The sequence below is a fragment of the Nanorana parkeri genome, unplaced genomic scaffold, assembly GCF_000935625.1.
Source record: "Nanorana parkeri isolate BGI_ZX_2015 unplaced genomic scaffold, ASM93562v1 scaffold2006, whole genome shotgun sequence".
Lineage (NCBI taxonomy): Eukaryota > Metazoa > Chordata > Amphibia > Anura > Dicroglossidae > Nanorana > Nanorana parkeri.
Window position 1 is genome coordinate 82,906 of NW_017308274.1, and position 20,352 is coordinate 103,257.

The 20,352-nt window shown below is 46.3% G+C and overlaps 1 protein-coding gene and 1 long non-coding RNA gene across 2 annotated transcripts in view; both read right to left on the reverse strand.

Moving 5' to 3' along the window:
* Positions 1–13,805: 13,805 nt before the first annotated feature.
* On the reverse strand, positions 13,806–15,886 carry LOC108800375. Its single transcript, XR_001942094.1, has 3 exons — positions 15,813–15,886; positions 15,267–15,393; positions 13,806–13,877 (listed from the first exon to the last, which is right to left on the reverse strand). It is a non-coding gene; the product is annotated as an uncharacterized LOC108800375 (long non-coding RNA).
* Positions 15,887–16,019: 133 nt separating this feature from the next.
* LOC108800373 (immunoglobulin superfamily DCC subclass member 3-like) overlaps positions 16,020–20,352 on the reverse strand; it is a 10,475-nt gene continuing 6,142 nt past the window's right edge. Inside the window, exons 6-10 of the mRNA XM_018572345.1 lie at positions 18,906–19,071; positions 18,585–18,835; positions 17,213–17,377; positions 16,923–17,123; positions 16,020–16,135 (exon numbers count right to left, since the gene is read on the reverse strand). Coding sequence (XP_018427847.1) covers positions 16,020–16,135; positions 16,923–17,123; positions 17,213–17,377; positions 18,585–18,835; positions 18,906–19,071 — 899 coding nt within the window. The remainder of the gene's footprint in view (positions 16,136–16,922; positions 17,124–17,212; positions 17,378–18,584; positions 18,836–18,905; positions 19,072–20,352) is intronic.

Genomic DNA, 20,352 nt, shown 5'->3' on the forward strand with positions numbered 1-20,352 from the left:
TCCAAGAGCAGTTTATAAAGGTTCAGTGTTTGTGCTTGTTTTGTCCTCAGACTGGCTTCGCTTTTATTTGAATTTTTTTTTTATATACTTTTTATTTTTATTTTATTTTTTCTCGCTGGTGCCACCCGCCTAATAGAACTTTATTTGGATTACTCCTCTTTCTGGCGGACGGTATAAGGCTGGGGGCTGGCTAGGACCTGCCGGTGACCTAGGATATCCCCCCCCATCGCAGTGGGAGGCGGTGCTATTCTGCCAGCTGCCACACCCCCAGGGGAGGGGCAGCCCGTGGTGTCATACTGTCACCACCTTTCAGAAGCTCTGCAGTGCAGAGTATTACTCTCCGTTAAACGGACAGAAAGTCAAAGGAATTGTCGAAGTGTTTCTCCTCCGGAACGTCCTGCTGCCAACGCACCCCGACCACAGGAAGTTGTGAGCTACAGCCGTCTGAGATCCGTAAAAAAAAGACACACGGAGGTTTTACCTTTATTTGCACTAAGCGTGTGCCCATCGCGCCGCAGATCCGCTGAGCGTTTCACAAGCAGCATCTAAAACCCCTCTTTGACTTTGAGCAGGGCGACAGTTTGGTTGCCCCGGAGGATGAGGACCAGGGACTTACCGGAGGACACCCTCGTATCAAGGCGGGGCTTATTCAACATGGACTTTGCAGTGTTCGGCAGCTCGCTCGCGGGGTAAGACCCCCAAGGCCCTCACCCCCTCCTGCACCGGAGTGCCACCTACTTTGTGTTTACTGTGTCTTGGGGACATCCGCAGTATAAAAATGCCCCAGTTGTATTACATACAGAGGAAAAGAAAAAAAAAATAGCACTTAACCCTTTAAAGGAATCCTTTATTGGACTTTTGCTGCAAAAAGTGACAGTTTCAAGGTGACAAGTGGTGCGGTGCAAAACTATCAGTGTTAATCTAATGGCATTGTGCCGAGAGGTGCCAGACCTCTGATCATGGCAATTCTTTCATCCTACAGGGAGCGAAACTTACGATTTGGCCCCCTCGTCCCACGCCCAATGTAAACCAACTGCTCTTTCTACTTCAACTCAGTGTTATTGGACAGCTGTGGCGGTACTGCCCCTCGGAGCCCAGTAGGAGGCGCACATCAGAGTTAAATAACTTCACTTGATTGCTATGTGATATAACCCCTTTCTATGCTACTGCATAGGAAGTCCTAGCCCATTCAGGGACCATTTCGTTGTTGCAGTTTGTGATCTCCAGTGACCGCGTAAGTGCATTGCAGCACACAGATCATCATTTATGGCTCCTAGCAGTAGCATGCAATTGAACTCACCTGAGCTGCATGTGGACACTCTTTGTCTTAGCAGTGATGGGCCAGTCCAATCATAGAATCCAGTACTGTTGGATCCGCTGGCGCTGACTCTCAGCTCCAAAGTTGTCCTTGGTAAAGGGGGAGGAGATAAAAAAATGTCATTAGTAAGCTCTCAGAAATTAAATCATTGGAGGCTGAGCATTTGTATATGTTGATCGCACAGTACAGGACACAGACGACTGGGTATCATCAGATGATTGGACACTGGCCAGAGGTGGGAGGGCCCTCATGTATAACCCCTCCCACTCCAGTTTTTTAGCAAGCAATGACATAGAGGGAAGGCTGCTGTGTCCTGTACTGCGCTCCAGGAAACGTATGTTACTGGTAAGTCAAAATTCCGAAAATTTTTGATTGGCCCAATAAAGGCTCTTCAAACATATAAGGTTATATCCCGAGTTGGCGGTAATGATATGTTAGATTATATAATAAATGTGTGTGCGCCCGCCTAATATGCTCCCTGGGCTCTCAAGAAGGGCAACGTTGCCCCCCACTCCTTACCGCTGGGCCAGTTACAGATGGCGCCTAGCTTGTCAAATTTAGCGTCAGTGGGGTGCGCGTAGGTCAAATTCTCATATGTATACGCAGGCCACGCCCCCATGTTTTCGCTCCACCCCCTCGTTCCCGTTCCCAATCTTTTTTAAAAGTGGCATTTTCCCCCCCCCAACGCCGGCGTCGTCCCTGCGTTTGAGGGGCGCCGCGGTCCCAGCGAAAAAAAACCTTACTTCACCGATGGGTTATTTTGTACATGGAAACCGTTTTCTCGTAACAAAAAAAAAAAAAGGTGCTGCGGAAATAACCACACCCCTCTTCCTTTTATGCAATGATCTTCTATCCCTTCCCCGCCCCAAACCCGATGACATTTTCGATTTTCTTTATACGAAAAATTAATAGGTCAGAAAATGTGTTTTTTTCTTCCCCCTCCTTTGCTTCAGGTTTTGATGCAACAACTTTTTGTTCTCAGTGTAAAAAAGAAGTTATCTCTGGACATAAAATAAAAAAAAGATACAGAAAATGTTGTATATTATGTATAAAAAGAAAACAAAGGTCAAACGGAACCACACAAAGCAAAGTTTAAATGGCGTGAGACTTTTTGTCACTGTGTATCATAATCTGTGTAATTCGCGCGAGCGTGCAAAAGGCGGCGTCCGCCCTCCCATCCATCACACCTTGAGTGGAAAGGGGGGCCATAGGCGAAGGGTGGGCGGGTGTTTGGGGACACCTAAAAAGAAACATTGTCAGGTGAGACTTGGCTCCTCCTGTTATCTTATTGATATAGCTGCAGCGAAACTACAACTCTCAATATGTTCTGGTCAGATCACGGGTTTGGGTATGGGTACCCAGCATGCACCAGGGCGCATGGAATATTAAAAGATAAAATAGGAAACCTGACATGAGATCCTTTCACAGCACGCTAGAGGGAACCCCACTTCCACAGCCTGCCTGGACCTGTGGGCACTGGGGCCATCCGAATGGCGCTGCCGTGTGTCTCAAGGTGAGAAACTGGCGGCACTCCAGTGACATCAGCCTTGGTAAAGCTTTATTGTTCCAGACACTGAACACAGACAGGTGCCATCCGAATGGAGCTACCCTGTGTCTCCAGCAAAGAGACTGGCTGCACTCAGGCGGCATCAGCTTTAGTAAAGCTTTATTGCTCTGTATAATGAACACAGGTGGGTGCCATCCAAATAGCGCTGTCTCAAGGAAATAGACTGGCTGCACTCAGGTGAGATCAGCTTTAGTAAAGCTTTATTGTTCCGTATAATGAACACATACGGGTGCCATCCAAATGGCGCTGCCCTGTGTCTCAAGGAAAGAGACTGGCTGCACTCAAGTAAAGTAAAGTTTCCGGACAATGAAATGCATCAGTATGAAAAGGGTCTGGCTGGACCTTTTGCATTCATTGTCCGGAACAATAAAGTTTTATTAAGGCTGATGTTATCAGAGTGCGACCTGTCTCTGCTTATTTCAATCCAGTCGGGTAAAGAAGAACTCCAGGAATTCTTTAGGGCTGCAGCTAACGATTATTTTCATAATCGATTAGTTGCCAGATTATTTTTTCAATTAATCAATTGGTTGTATTAAAAAAAAAAAATTATCTCTCGCTCTCCAACTAATCGATAATCGATAAATTAGTTGTTGCAGCCCTAGAATAATTTTTATTAACCCTCGCACTTCAAGGGTTAAGTGCTCATTTTTGGTGCTAAAATAACAGTTATACTCACCCAAAGCACCGAGACGGCCAGCTGTCATAACGCTCCCTCCAGCCTGTCTCCCCTTTCCTGCAGCATTGGAATCTTCTTCAGTGTCCTCACCTCCTATATATTGTGTATAGACGATGATTTATGGGACCTTAAACCACTGCAGAGGAAGGGGGGGGGGGGAGACGTTGGAAGGACCGGTCTAAGAAGAAGCGGGCTCGGAGCTTCGGGTGACTCTAACTTTGCGTGTTTTTAGGTTAAAAAAAAGTTTACCCTGTGGGGGTAGCCCCACTGCAAGGGTTCATACAAAAACATTTCCTGAAGTTCTTCTTTAATGATCTAACGAAAAAATAATTGGCAATTTTTCACTCCATTGAAAGCGGAACGATCAGAAGTTGCAAACTTTTTGCTACTTTTTGTGGTTGGATCGCGCTCGGTGTCATTGAACGATCAAAACATTAAAAAAAAAAAAACCTACAAAAATGTTTAATTTGAATGAGAACTATCATTTGAAATTGAAAATGGCAAAATTGCAATTAATATAAAAAAAAAAAAAAGTTGATACAGAATTGGACTATCAGCCAGCATTGGGGCAATAGCCAGGCATTGGAGACTGAGGACAAGGAATTGTGGGGGTCCGGGCACCAGCACCGACCTAATTCCTGACCCGGGGCGGGGGAAGGGGACAAAGCTGCCTTTTGCGCGCTGAAGATGTTCCCTCTTTACTTTTGTTCCCAAACTTTTTTTTATTACCTCGGTTCCACATTGTGTTATTGAGATTTGTTTCTTTCCAGACTCCAGCTCCCCCAAAACAGTGACTGACTTCTGCAGATTAAAAAAAAAATAAAAAAATAAAAATACAAAAAGTTTTAAAAATGAAATATTCCAGAAAAAAAAAAGCTCATTTTTGGAGAAAGGATTTAAAAAAAAAATTCAAAACCATTTGTAATATTTATCACTTGCAAGCTTCGTTTAATAAAGAAAGGAACGGTTTATAACTTTTTATTTTGCTGTGGAGTTCATTGAGGGTGGGGGCGGAGGGGAGGCAAATTGGGCTGGGGCCAGTTTGGTTGTGTCAGCGAATACCGTATGTATGTGTGTGTGTCACCCTGTCACTGATTGCTTCATTCATCATTCATTGCTTCAACACTTCGTTCTCCTCACTCAGAACGAGGAAGTCATAATACACTGCACTCTGGCCGATTGGTGGCCTGAAATCACATTGCTGTCAGGAATGTTCGGCCCGTGCCCATTCAGGGGGTCACTTCCTTCCTGCAGTTTGTGATCTCCAGTGACTACACAAGTGCACTGCAGCACACAAATCATCACTTATGTCCCCTAGCTGTAAAAACATGGCTTCCTCATTCTCACTCCGTTAGTAGTTAACAGTGCAGACTGCAGACAGGCTGTATGTAAACAAAGCAATGATCAATACTGCTATGGGCCTGATGATGGCACAGGGCAAGAAAAGCAGAGATAAGAGGTTATATTTGTAATATATTGCAATGTCTCGGTGAACGCTAACAATGGACGTCTCTTCCTTGTTCCCTTTTAGTCTGTTAAATATACCAATGAAATAGTTTTGTTTGGTCTGTTCAAAAGCACCTGTTGATCCTGCCAGAACTCCAGAGAGCTGATAACTTCCTGTGAGATCTGTCTGCGCTGCAGTCTTATCAGTTACATTGTCCCCAGCTATCTCCGAACTACAGAATGCCTCTGGGGAGGAGATGGGGTGGAGTCGGTGCTCTGCAGCCTAATCCTAGGGTGACAACACTGGCCCTCCATACATACAGTACGGTGAGTAAGCGTTGTCACCCTTGGACAGGAAGGTTGTTCCTGGCAGGTTTACCAGGTGATGCACAGAGACGGATTGACATCCACAACAATGTAGCCAGGCTGCGTATGTCAGTGAGTCTCTGCTACATTGTTGCATGTTGTCTCCATGTATTATCTGGATACTGTGCCGTCTATGTGAATAACACCCAGGGGCGTCCCGAGGCCGGGTGTCACACAGAACAGATACCGGGTGACATCATCGCGCATGCGAGGCCATCTTATTGATACCTGCCTGCGGCCATCTTGGTGATGGATGCCAGCAGAGAGAGGAGGGGGGCGTTCACCCGGCGGGATGAGGTAAACTTCCTTTCACTGATCTCTTCCTTGCCGAATGAAACCGGAAGCGATGCTGATTGCGTCACTTCTGGTTCCTCAGCTGTCATTCCCCGGCTGCAGAAGAAGCTATTCAAGTGCAATCTGTGCTTGAACAACTTCTTTGCAGTGGAAAGGTGGCTTGCGCGACCATCTGATTAATTTTGGTGATGGATGCCAGCAGAGAGAGGAGGGGGGCGTTCACCCGGCGGGATGAGGTATGCCACCGGGTCCCCTCCTCTCTCCTGACACTGTCAGGCTCTCGGTCCATGACCAAGTGCCCGACTTTTTAGAGGGGGTAGAAACAGAGACACCGGCACTCCAAAAATGATAAGCAAACGTCTATTTATTAACGTGCAGCATGACAGATAGCAACAAACGTTTCGGGGTCGCACCTTCCTCAGGTATGCTTTTGCCTGAGGAAGGGGATCCTCTGCGACCCTGAAATGTTCGTTGCTATTTGCACGTCAATAAATAGACGTTTGCTTATCATTTTTGGAGTGTCGGTGTCTACCTGTGATTATAATGGCTGCCACTCGTTGACTACCGTAGCACCCGCTTCTTGAAGGGATTTGGCGGTCAGGAGTGCGATGGGACCATGGACTTTATTTTTTAGAGGGGGTGACACCAAAATGATTGTCAGTGATTTTTGTGTTCTACCCCTCCAATGGTGGCACCCCCCTTGTGATGCCACTGATAACATCTACTTTCTGCACCTTTGTTGTTGCTTATTATGTAGGTCATTTGAGGAATTGTTTGTTCAATTTTTTTAAGATTCTCAAAATTCAGGGGTGCCCATTAGGTCGATCGCAGAGTGAACACTGGTAGATCGCGATCGGCTCACTGACCTGTGTCCTGTCCTCCCGCGGTGCTCGTGCGGCTGAATGTGTCAGATGCCGCAGACGGGAAGGGGCGGGGCAGCTCTCCCCGTGTGCAACCTCGGCCACACGAGCGCCGCGGGAGGACAGGATGCCGGCGCACAAGAGGAGGCCTGTGAAGCTACTGCAGTGGAGGTAAGAAAAGACAGGCAGGGAAAGTGAGAGAAGAGAGACGGCAGAGAAAGTGAGAGAAGAGAGACGGCAGAGAAAGTGAGGGAAGAGAGACGGCAGAGAAAGTCAGACGAGAGACGGCAGAGAACGTGAGAAGAGAGACGGCAGAGAAAGTGAGACAAGAGACGGCAGAGAAAGTGAGAGGAGAGACGGCAGAGAAAGTGAGAGAGCCAGTCTATCCAATCCAGAAGCCATTGGCGACCCGGCCAATTTGTCCAGCCATGTGTTAGATACACTTTAACCCTTTTGCTGCCAATGACAGAGGCCGTACGTCACTGACAGCGGCCCCTCTAAACAGTCTGGAGTGCGAGTGACTTTCCATTCGATTTTTTTCAGAGGCATCTGGTGTCACTGCAGCACCCGCCCTCCTTTTGGGTCTTCATTCCGGTCAGGAGTGCGATGGGACACACCATGTTTATTGAACTATTGCCAGATCCCTTCCAGGGGCCCATGAAGCATGCATCTCCCCCCTGCCCTGCTTCCCAGGCTCCGCTGCCCCTCCTAATGTCACCACCATGCCTGATGAAGGGGCCCCGAGTGGCCCTGAAACGTTGCTTTATGACGAGATGTGTGCACTTCAATAAAATGACCACTCGTAGAAGATTTTAATTGGGTGTGCCGGTGATATACTTTACTATTTAAAGAGAACCTGTCACCTCCAATGTGCTATCACATAGTGGGGCTTGTAAGGCCCCCTATGTCATACCAATAAAGTTAAAATAAAAAAGTTTAAAAATAAATAAATGTAAAAATACAATAAATATGTTGAAGTCCCCCGCGAACGCGCACATACTAACGTAAATACGCTTACAAAAACGCTTGGAATGTTGGTTATCCATTTACTCGGCGTAACCTCTTTTATATTTTACCCCCATAAAAAGGGGTATTATATCGTGTATTTGGGCACTACAATTCATTGTCATTTTTGCAGAAATGTTGGGTTTGATAAAGAGTTGCGCTAATATCATACGACGTCAAAATTTGCAACTGCCGCTATTTTATTCTGCAGAGTCTCTGCTTTCAGGAAATATAGAACTCTGTCGTTTTCAGGCCTAAAATGTGGATTATGACCTGTGAGGGGGGAAACACTTTGATTCGGTTATTTAAAGGGTAGCCGCACTTTAACCCTTTCGCTGCCAAATGTATTTAAGCGTTTGATGGATGCGGACGCTGGGAACCCTTCGCAGGGTCGCAAACACTCGTGGCACGCACTGCTTTCGAAACCGAAGTCTTTATTTCACACAAATTGTCAATCTATCGGTACAAACTCAGTTTTATACGACATAATTTATTGAGACCGAATTGACCCAAACTGGGGATTGGCGAGCCGGTGACTTTGCAGCAAGCCGACCGACCGACCGCCAGCAAGTCCATACGCAGCAGGTAAGTGGATTTGAAACATTTTCATTTATTTAACCTTTAAGGTCTGAAATCCATATTTGAGACACGGTTATATAATGGGCAATGTGTTTGGCTGTAGGGGTCAGGGGCCTCGTAAGTGCTATTGGGGGGGGGGAAGAGAGAGAGAGAGAGAGAGAGAGAGAGAACGAACTCTGTGATATCCAATATTCAACTAACCAGAACAAAAATCCCCTGTGTACTCACTGTTCTGATCTGCCACATGTATTATTATCCTGGAAATGATCGTGTGCATATCTTTTAGGGTGCCTATTTGTCTTTGATTACAGCATTTCAATATTAATATCAGGGATGCAGTGATACCGGTACTAGTATTGGTGCCAATATGGAGTATTTGGGCGAGTACTAGTACTCACCCAAATGCTCCCAATGCTTATCCTGATACCAGAACTTCCGGTATTAGGAAGCCGGACGGTGACTCATTACACGCTGTCCGGCTTTCGGATTGGTCGGGAAGCCCGCTCCATGCTCCCTCGTCACTTGGTGACAAGGGGGCATGGAGCCAGTTTCCCGACCAATCAGAAAGCCGGGCGGCATGTGATGTCTCGCTGCGCAGTTTCCTGATTGGTCGGGAAGCTGGCCAATTTAGGAAGCCGGGAGGCAAGTTATTACCCGCACCTCGGCTTCCTGATTGTCCAGAAAGCCGGCCGCCTTCCTCACCTGGTGACAACAGAGCATGGAGCCGGCTTCCCAGCCAATCAGAAAGCTGTGCGCCATGTAATAGCTCGTCAGCTGGCTTTCTGGCTAGTCAGGAAGCCGACCCCATGCTCCCTCATCACCAGGGAGCATGGAGCTGGCTTCCTGCTTGGCCATGCTTCCTCGTCACTTGGTAGTGTAATGACGTGCTGCCCCGAATTCCTGATTGGGCGGAAAGCTGGCCAGTCAGGAAGGCAGGCGGCAAGTCGTGACACGCCCCCACGGCTTCATGATTGGCCAGAAAGCCAGCTCCATGCTTGGAGCATGGAGACGGCTTACTGGCTAATCGGAAAGCCAGGCGGCGAGTCATTACATGCCACCCAGCTAATCAGGAAACCCCATTAAGAAAGCTGGGCAGCGTGTAATGACCCGCTGCCCAGCTTCCCTAATGGGACTTTCGGTATCGGCGAGGACCGAATAAAAATATTGATATGAGTACTCAATACTGAGGTACCGGTATCGGTGCATCCCTAATTAATATTAAGTCAATACAGAGTTTATAGTATAGTATGGGGCATGGCATTAATTAGACCTATTTTTAATAGTAACTCTCAAGCAACCAGAAACAACATTTATCCGGAATCTACCAATCCCTGTGGATGCCGAATAACTGGGAGTTTACTGTATCTATAGAGCAAATTGACTCTAAGAGCTGTACATCATCGCCATCCTGTGGCGGATTAGGAGTAAAACACTTTGTGCACCGGTTTATTGTCATCAAACGGAATGTTCTTTTCTTCTTCTTTGTCCACCTCGTGTACCGTCTGCTCTGCAGGTCCTGAATAACGGCTGAAGGCTGTCATACCAATACGTGCAGCTGCTGTTACATGCCACTGGCCGGGGATATAAAAACAACTGGCAGCAGATAATGTCATCTAATTCCTGGCTTCTGACCTGCTAAACTATACCTGGCTGACTTATTGCAGAATGTGGCTGAACTCGCATTGAGTCACTGATCACAACCTCTTCAAGAGCCTACTGTCAATCAAAGTCCCTAGACGGATAGGGTCTTGGCTCATTAGAAATCTTGATGTTCCCTCTGCTGTCTGCTATTCGGCTAGGTGCCTAAACCCCTGCCTTGTGTATAGTATGAGATTATATATATATATATATATATATATATATATGTATATATGTATATATATATATAATATATATATAAAGGGGCTTAGTAGTCTCATTGATTGGGTGCTGTAGGCTACACAGGTGTACATTCCTGAATGCCTCCAGCACAAGAACCGGCACGTCAGGATGTAGGTATGTGTGTATATAGAGTGCACAAAGTTCCCATTCATGTATACAGGATGTGTGACCTGCAAAGTAATGACACGCTTTTACTGTGGGGTCCTTACATGACAGACATGTAACACGCAGACCGGGTCAGAAAGACATACTATGAACACACTTCTTAAGGTGGACCTGTCACATTTCCTCAGTAGCTGGAACTTGCAGCCATGTTGTTCTGAAAGGTGCATTCTGTATGACGACCAGCAGGTAGCGCTATAGTCTCAGAGAGTGGCAGCCAGCAGTAGGTTTGTGGAGGAGCTGATCAGTGCACCGCGAGGTTAAGGGTTAAACGTGTTTCTTTTGGCAGGCGGCCCTGTTACCGAAGACATTCACAGAGTTGGGGTTGGGGTGGGGGAGGGCTAGGTAGCATAGGAATGAATAGCTCCTTGTTAGGGAAATACAATGGATAGATGTCTATTTATTCCATACTCTGTATCCCGCTTTAATCAAAGTTTTTTTGGTCCATCTGTCTTTCAGGATGCGGTTAACGCTAAACACCGTTGCGTTCAAGCTAGAAACTAGCAAACGTTTACCAAATAAACCAAAAAAGTAAAAAAAATACCTTCAGAATGTTCCACCAAAAACAAATGTTTTGGCCAGTCTTAAAAAGAGCTACAAAGGGAAGATGGATTGAAGGAAGCTGGTGGGGCCGTGAAACTTGGTTTACTAATTAGCGATTGTTCCTAATTAGCGCGTGACGTCGTCACTCCGCGGCATTGTGCACATGCGAGTCCTCTATTATGGTTCTGCAAATCCGGGTCAAATCGATGAACGCCACAAATGGCGTGGGAGACAATCTGGGCTATTGACGGGAGGCATTGACCCTTTCCGCGTGTGAGAAGTTGCTCATTTGGCTTTCTCCGTCTTTGGCCACGACTGGAAAATCGGACAATACGTCTGTGCACAGCACAGATCAGCCGGGGCCAAAGAGTTAATCAACCTTTGGTATTCAATAACTGAAGCTGCTTTGAGTATTTTTAATGGAGGAAATCTGAGAAACAAAGTGAGAAACATTTCATGTTTGGTCAGGACACCTTTGGCAATGAGTTTGAACATTTTTGGCCTAAAATCCTGATCTTCCATGGCGTCATTGGCACAGGCCCGTAGTAGAGTAGGTAGTATCTGTTGAGTAGGTAGTATCTGTTGAGTAGGAAGCATAGTCTCTGAAAGTTTTATGAGGTAGCTTTTTGGTGAACAGCATTATAGTTCAGACGTGAGGACCTTGAGCTGGTTCATGACTCTGGTCCCTGTGGCATACTACATTAGCATCCCTTTGTAGTGGCGAAGAGGCTTCTGGCATTGTAACGGGATTCTGCAAGAGCAAGAAACAAGGAGCTTAATGTGTTTTTAGTTTTGGGGAGAGTAAGGAATGGAAAGAACTAGGGATGCACCGATAACAGTTTTTCGGTTACGAGTACTGATATTTTGCTTTGACACCGAGTACCGATACCGGTACTCCCACTGCCATGGAGTCGACTTCCCGGGCAGTCAGGAAGCTGGGAGGCGAGTAATGACCCGGCTTCCTGATTGGCTGGGGGGCTGACTCCATGCTGTTTGGCTGGCTCGATGCTGATTGCCTGAGAAGCCAGCATCCCAGCCAGTCAGAAGCCGGGAGGCGGGTCATTACTTGCCGCACGGCTTCCTGATTGGCCGGGAAGCCGTCGCGAGGCTGACAGGCTGGGAGGCCGGCTTCCTTGCCAATCAGCATCAAGTTGGCTTCCAAGCCAATTAGGAAGCCAGGCAGCGAGTAATGACCCGGCTTCCTGATTGGCCAGGAAGCCGGCACCATGCTGGCTGCCCGGGAAGCCAGCATCCCAAACAATCAGCATTGAGCCGACTTCCCGGCCAATCAGAAGCTGGGAGGTGGGTCATTACTCGCCGCACAGCTTCCTGATGGCCCGGGAAGCCATCTCGATGCTAACTGACTGGGAAGCCGGCTTCCTGGCCAATCAGCATCGACCTGGCCAATCAGCATCGAGCAGGCTTCCTGATTGCACGGGAAGCTGGCTCCATGTTCCCCTATGGTACGGCCGGTCAGGGGAAATCTTCCTCTGACCTTGTATGATCACCTGGAGAATTAGAGGCTATGCATGATGTTCTATATCAAAAATAATTGAGGGCGGGTAGGATTACTAAGGAGAACTACACAAGTTGTGGGGGAAAAACATTTGGAGAAGATGGTACATGCTAGGGCTGCAGCTAACGAATATTTCCATAATCGATTAGTTACCCGATAATTTTTTCAACTAATCGATTGGTTGTTTAAAAACAATTCTCTCCCTCCCCAACCAACTAATTGATGATGAGAATAGTTGTCAACTATTCTCATAATCGATTATTATCGATTTAGTTGTTGCAGCTCTAGTACATGCCTACGTACGGGTTTTCAAGGGAAAACAATTTGTGGAAGAGTCCAAGACTACAAGGTCTATGAAATGAACTTTGAAGAATGTCTGCATGTCTATATCTCCACCATTTTATAGATGTCCTCGGTGGCTCACCTGTTGGACACCTAATTATTGATCCAAGGGATTCTATCAAGGAGACCTGGACACATTTATACCGGAATTCTTCTCCATGACTGAACAAATGGAAAGGAGATGGATCAATGTTTACTGCAAATTATAGACAGATGTGTCACACTTCCGGGTGAAATGAATCCGAGATACTGAATGAAACAGATGGTCTACCACAATACCTGTTATGGGGATATTGCAACCTTCAGAAGCTCGAGATATTAAAGGAAACAGACGCTCCTCTACAATACCTGTTATAAGGATACTGGTGTCTTCCAAACCTTGAGATATCGAAACCGACGCTCCTCTACAATACCTTGTAATGAGATATTGCCACTTTCCAAACCTCAAGATATTGAAGGAAACAGACGCTCCTCTACAATACCTGATATTTGGATATTGCTACTTTCCGAACCTCGAGATATTGAAGGAAACAGATGGTCCTCTACAATACCTGGTATTAGGATATTGACACTTTCCAAACCTCGAGATATTGAAGGAAACAGATGGTCCTCTACAATACCTGGTATTAGGATATTGACACTTTCCAAACCTCGAGATATTGAAGGAAACAGATGGTCCTCTACAATACCTGGTATTAGGATATTGACACTTTCCAAACCTCGAGATATTGAAGGAAACAGATGGTCCTCTTCAATACCTTGTATTTGGATATTGACACTTTCCGAACCTCGAGATATTGAAGGAAACAGACGGTCTTCTACAATACCTGGTATTAGGATATTGACACTTTCCGAACCTCGAGATATGAAGGAAACAGATGGTCTTCTACAATACCTGGTATTTGGATATTGACACTTTCCGAACCCCGAGATATGAAGGAAACAGATGGTCCTCTACAATACCTGGTATTGGGATATTGCTACTTTCCCAACCTCGAGATATTGAAGGAAATAGATGGTCCCCTACAATACCTGTTATAAGGATGCCGGTGTCATCCGACCAAACCTCGAGATATTGAATGAAACAGATGGCCCTCTACAATAGCTGTTATCAGGATACTGCTGCCTTCTGAACCTCAAGAAATGGAACGAAACATACGTTCCTCTGCAATACTTGTTATTGGGATATTGCCGCCTTTCTCACCTCTGAAAGAAGCTCCACCACTTCTGCTGCATTATTCTCCTCCGTCGTTACACTCGGATTCTGCTTGTTCTCCACAACATGGCTAATAGCCCAGTTGGCTTTTGTCTTGCACAAGAGGCTTCAAGTGGAAATCAGAAGTAGTTAACAGCCATGCAAAGGATGCAAATCACACACTACAATATACACTATATAGACAAAAGCTTGTGTACACTTGACCCTCGCACCCAGGGGCGTCCAGAGGCTGGGTGACACCCGGAGCGGTAACTGAGTGTCACCCCACCGAGACGTCACCACGCGCGTGCGCGATTACGTCATCGCACACGCGCGACAGTATTCTGATACCTGCCGGCGGCCATCTTAGTGATGGACGCCGGCACAGAGAAAAGGGGACAGTCACCCGGCGGTATAGGGTATGCCGCCGGGTCCCCTCCCCTCACCTGATACTGTCCCACCCAGGTGCGGGCCAAACCCACCGCACCCCCCTTGTGATGCCACTGCTCACACCTCTTTGAGCTAGTTGGACATCCCAGTCCAAAACCATGAGTGTTAATATAGAGTTGTATAAAATGAGTGTGGATTATTGTCATCATTTTTATAAGACTTTGGATTTGATTCACTTCATGCGATTTATCTTCTTTGTCAAATTTTTGATGCACTTTTTTATGGAATAACAAGTTTTGATATAATTGATTCACTATATTATTCATCACTTTGTGTTGTTTACACATGTTATGGATTTATACTAAGGTTTAAAAATTGTGCCAATATTATGGTATCTATGCATCTATATATATGTATTGCACATTTGCACTGAATAGAGATTATGCACTTTATAGCTCACTAGCTGCCATTAGGATAGTTTAATTGGCAGTATATTCAATAGAAACGCTCACTTCACCTTAATTTAAAAAGCACGGATTCAACATCCAGGTAGTGGCAGTGTACCCACTGGTGACCCCGAGCGCTGCTCACTCATTATATACATCTCTTGACCTTAGTGTCCTGAGTGCGGCTGCTTGAATATTGTTTTTTTTTTATATAATTATCCATAAGCGCAGATTTTACAAACTTCATTAATATAGAGTTGTGGCTCCGCAGCCTCCATTATTCTGTGAAGGCTTTCTACAAGAATTTGGAGGGAGTCTGTGGGAATTTGTGCCCATTTATAGGGTCAAGTATTAATGTAGAACAAAAGACCTGGGTCACAATTGGTGTTCTAATTCATTTCACAGGGATTGAGGCTTCTCAAAGGTGTTTAATAGGGTTGAGGTCAGTTCCTCCACACCAAACAATGGTGTCTTTATGGAGGTGGCTTTGTACACAGGGGGCAGTCATGCTGGAACAGAAAAGGACCTTCACCAAACCACAAGATTGGAAGATCACAATCTCCTAATATGTATTTGTATACTGTAGCATTAACAGTACCCTTCACTATAACAACAGTTATTGGGAGGGGGGTCCACATACTTTTGGTCATGTAGCATATCTTCAGAACTGTTCTTCCTACCTCTTCCAATGCACTACGAAGAGCAAGAGGAGGCAGAAGACAATACAGGCCACTCCAACATGAATTCCTAGTACTAGTCCTGACATCATCGTCTCTCCTTCCCCACAAGAACAGGCCGGGGCTGGATCTGCAGGCAGTAAAAAAACACAACGTTTCTAAACTGAGAAATACATGGTTCTTCATCAGTAGAAAAGATATGAGGAACATTACTTGACCACGACGTTGACAGTTGTGATGGCCAAAACTGAAGGAGACACGTTAAGAATTTATGTAAAACAGACCCAAAATTGGTCACTGAACAGTTCTGTTAGCATTTGCCAAGTCTTCCATCACTTGTCAATATTGATGCCTTCCCAGCTGATATTAACCCTCTAAAAGACATTTTAGATTACTTGCCCTGGTTAGAAAATGTACAAATAATGGAAACCCAAACATGAATTCTGTGTTTTTGGTGGTGATGCCAGTTTTACCATCCATTAGATCTGAAATCTTTCAAGACCTGAGAAATATGTTTCACCATCCTCAGAATGCACTGCGGTTGGTTACCTGGTGCCACGTTCCAGCTGGGCTTCAGAGACACAAATCGCTGCGTGCTGTTCCCATTGCCACTGGCACTAAAAGCCACCAGTTTGATCTCGTACTGAGAGGACGATTCTGGAAGGCAAAATTCAGAGAGGTCAATAACTTTCTTGTGAGAGAGGCGATGGTGTCAGAAGCTCATTAGCACCATGGAGGAAGTAGAGCAACACACAATCATGGTTGAGCAACAGACATCATGAGCCCAGGGACAGTTGCCACTTCTATAGTTATGAGTTCTTGGGAAATCCAGGAGCAGATCTCCTTCGTTTTCAAGAGATCTCCCTCATGTCCTGTTGTTTAACAATAGACATGTTAGTGAACCCAAAACAGGATGGATAAGACTCTAAATTCAGATTTTTAGAGGCAACTTTCTGGTAAGTCTAAAACAGCATTTCTCAATCATTTTTCAGTCAGGACACCCTTTAGAAGTATGCAAAATCACGAGGCATGTAAAGGATGAAGTGTTGTTCCCCCCAAAATCTATACCAGGCCCTTATCCTAGATAGGGATCTGGTATGAATTTAAGGGGGGAAACAAACTACTCACCACAGTGTGGATGTTGGAGGATGGTGGAAAGTGGAGAAGGTCTAGCCAGAGGTGGACTTCTGTCCTTTGCTGAATATGCTGGGGAAAGTCCTGGATGCAGCCCGCTCTGGATTAGTAATATATCTTTCCATGGTGCTTCTGCACCATGGAAATGCATGACATTGCGCCAAAGTTCGTAGGCACCCCTGCTAAAGGCAGATGACACCCTGGTTGAGAAAGGCTGATCTAAAGAATGTGAGAAGAATGAGAGCGCCAAATATTTAGCATGAGTCTCGTAAATGTTTTTGTGTCACAGAAGGTCACAAAAAGCCAAAGCATTTGCCTTTATTTTCCTTTACAGTCCTGATAAAGGGGGGCTGTCGAGTCCCCAAAATGCATAGGATTTCCTGTGACCTGTCATTTACAATAAAGATTTACTGGTCTTAAAGTACATAGTTGGTGCTCCCATCCTTCTCACATCCTGTTGTGCCAGGGACAGAAAGTGAAGGTAATTCTCCCCTACTCTTTCCACAACTAAAAAAAACTTCTCACCAAGGCCGTGGAAGATGAAGGAAGTTTGGTTTCCCGCCAGAGTCCGAGTCCCCTGGAAGTTTGCGGTATCCTGCGAAGACGGTATCCTGCGATACTCCAGTCTGTAACCCTGAACGGCGGTCCCAGCAGCGCCTCCATCCCAGCTGACCCGTACGGCGCTTTCATTAACAACAGTGACCGAGAAGTCCGGAGTCTTAGGAACTGTGGAAACCAGTCATATGGATCAGAAGTGGTCATTGATGACCATGATAAGAAAAACAGTCTTCCCGAGCCCCAGTTATAGAGTTTACCTCTTCCCAGCGTCGTGACCATGATAGGCCTGGAGTCCCGGCTGGCCCCCAGGGGGGAATATGCCCGTAGAAAAAGAATGTAATTGGTGGAAGGTTCTAAATTGTTGACCGTGTGCTTGAAGGTCGTCTTGCTAAGTGCTTCCTGCATCTCCTGAGTGCTGGGATCTGGAATTGTACGGGAGGAGAGCAAACTCTCAGTCACAGTTTACACGCACATAATATTGTTTTCATAACGTTCATGGATACATTGCTGCCACTTATTAGAAGAGCATTTCCCAACTTTTTTAACGCAGAGAACTCTTGAAATAAATTTCAGGATTGAGGGAACCCCTGGTGATGATTACTATATGAACCGCTCTTGGTACATTAGCGTAAAGTGGATACACGTTGGTGGTCAGTGAGAGAAGGGCTCTCTTACGTTGGTGGTCAGTGAGAGAAGGGCTCTCTCACGTTGGTGGTCAGTGAGAGAAGGGCTGTCTTACATTGGTGGTCAGTGGGAGAAAAGCTCTCTTACATTGGCGGTCAGCGGGAGAAAGGCTCTCTTACATTGGTGGTTAGTAGGAGAAAGGCTCTCTTACATTGGTGGTCAGTGGGAGAAGGGTTCTCTTACATTGGTGGTCATTGGGAGAAGGGCTCTCTTACATTGGTGATCAGTGAGAGAAGGGCTCTCTTAATTGGTGGTCAGTGAGGGAACGGCTCCCTTACTTTGGTGGACATTGGGAGAAGGGCCCCTTCACTCTAATGGTCAGAGAGAGGAATGTCTGTTTTCACTGCTTAGTAGGAAGAAGGCCCTCCTACCCACAGCTAATACAAAAATTGGTGTTAGTGGTACGTAATCTGATTGGTAGAAATGTCTAATTGCTCAAGAAACTCCTTGCAACCTTTGGAGAGACCCTAGTTGAGAAGGCAGCATTAGACCACGAATATCTACTGTATGGCCAAAAATATGTGGATCCCATTCTAAAATTTCAGGTGTTTCCAGGTAAGGCGAATGGTATTCTTACAGCATACAAAGACATTGTAGACAATTGTGCTCTTCCAACCTTGTGGTAACCGTTTGGTGAAGACCCTTTTCTGTTACACCATGACTGTCTCCTGTGTACAAAGCCAACTCCATAAAAACATGGTTGGACCAGTTTGGTGTGGAGGAACTTAAGTGGCCTGCACAGAGCCCTAACCTCAACCCTACTGGACACCTTTGGGTTGAATTAGAACGTTGCTTGTCATCCAACATCAGCACATGACCTCCCAAATGAGCCAAATCTCCACAGACACCCTCCAAAATCTGGTTGAAAGTCTTCTATGAGCTCTACAGTCATATAGCCACTTGTAGGCCTCAGGTGTACCCTTGGACAGCTGTCTGATCTCTTACCTCCATCTTTGCAGATGTGGAGTACGTATCCGATTATCCCATCAATCGTCTCAGGTGGAGGTGCGGTCCACGTAGCCTCGATAGAGGTGGCCGAAACAGGGACAGCATTCACCTTTTCCGGGACATTCGGAGCATCCTGCGGCAGAGTGACTGCCAGCCGGGCACTTGCTTGGCTCGTTCCGGCACTGTTCTCGGCGATGCACTGGTAGAGGGCCTCATCTGCAGAGGTGACCCTGAGGAGGGTCAGAGTGCTGCAGAAACACAGCGAGTTGATTATATTGTACACAAAACGACGAGCAGAAGGCTCTGGCGTGTGCTTACCGGTTGTCAGCGCTCAGCCTGGTGTTCCTTTGGTGGGTTAAGTGTTTGCCGTTCTTCAGCCACACGAGGGTGGGCTCAGGAGACCCTCGTGCCAAGCAAGAGAAAGTGGTGTTGTCACCGGGGGAGTGGCTCACCGACTGCGGCCATTGCACAAACTCTGGCGGCGCTGTGAAAAATAAGGGATGTTGTAATTGTTTTACTTGCAGCTGATTGGTTGAGAGAACCAGCGCTGATAGGTATACGGAGCCTGACAATACTAACCAGGACAATGCAGAAGCACATGTAGAGACAGACAGAGCGATGTCACCGTATAACAGGAAGTGCCTGAACAAGCCAGAACTTGCCGGTGTTCTATCGAAAGCTCCAACTCATCGAGATCTCCAACTACCTCACTGCCGGGTACTTGCAAGTTGGAGATTTCGACCAGACGGCATTAGACAGCAAAACACGAAGACTGACCGGGGTCTGTACAGCTGCATTTTAACAATATTCAGCAGGTGGCAAAGTCGACGAGTAATCTGAAAAAGTTATGCGCGCATGCGCACCGCAACTGTACAGAGCTCCAGTCTTTATGAGCACTGGAAGTAAGGTAGTTGGAGATTTTGATGAGTTGGAGCTTTCGATAGAACACCTGAACACATGCACACTGAAACTGTACAGAGCTCCAGTCTTTCTGAGCACCGGAAGTGAGGTAGTTGAAGATTTTGATAGAACGCCGGAACTAAAGCCTAATATTAGACGCCTAATGGGGCTGTCGGCAATTGATTACCAATACTAATATCTGATCCAGATCTCATGAGCTTATTAAGCCCTGAAGAAGGGAGGGTTTTACAGATGCGAAATGCGTTGGATTCTTGGCAATCTCAAAAAATATATATATTCTGGATTATTATACGTGGGTTATTTATTCTATATTTAAAGCCTATCTCTGGGCAAACCACAAAACTACCCTTGTAGTGGTGCTGCCCCCACATTGCAAGGGGTAACTGGCCATTTATGCCTATGGGACTGGAAAACGCTAATTTACTTACCTAAACCCGATCCCGCCAGTTCCCACTGCTAGACAGTCTCCGCAGCCTCTTCTCCCTTTGCACCAGCGGTCCTCGGACCACTGATGTCATCACATCTAATGCAGGTTATATAGACCTGAATTAGGCACGGCGACATTCCACCAGGCGGAGCGGCCGGAAGTCTGTCCTAATTGGAAACGGCGGTGGGAACTTCCGACCACCAGCACCAAGGAAGATCCTCACCCATTTCCTTAACTCCTACAATAGCGGAGTGGGACTGATAGCGACTTGTCCCCGCAGAGCTTGCACTCTAATATGTGGGAGAAGCTCTGAGTGATGGCAGCCCAGCCCCCTCCCGTGGAAGGAAAGACTGACGGGCGGTTTTGTGTCGGTCACAATGAAATAAAATGCAATTGCTTGGTCCAGCTGTCCAGGCA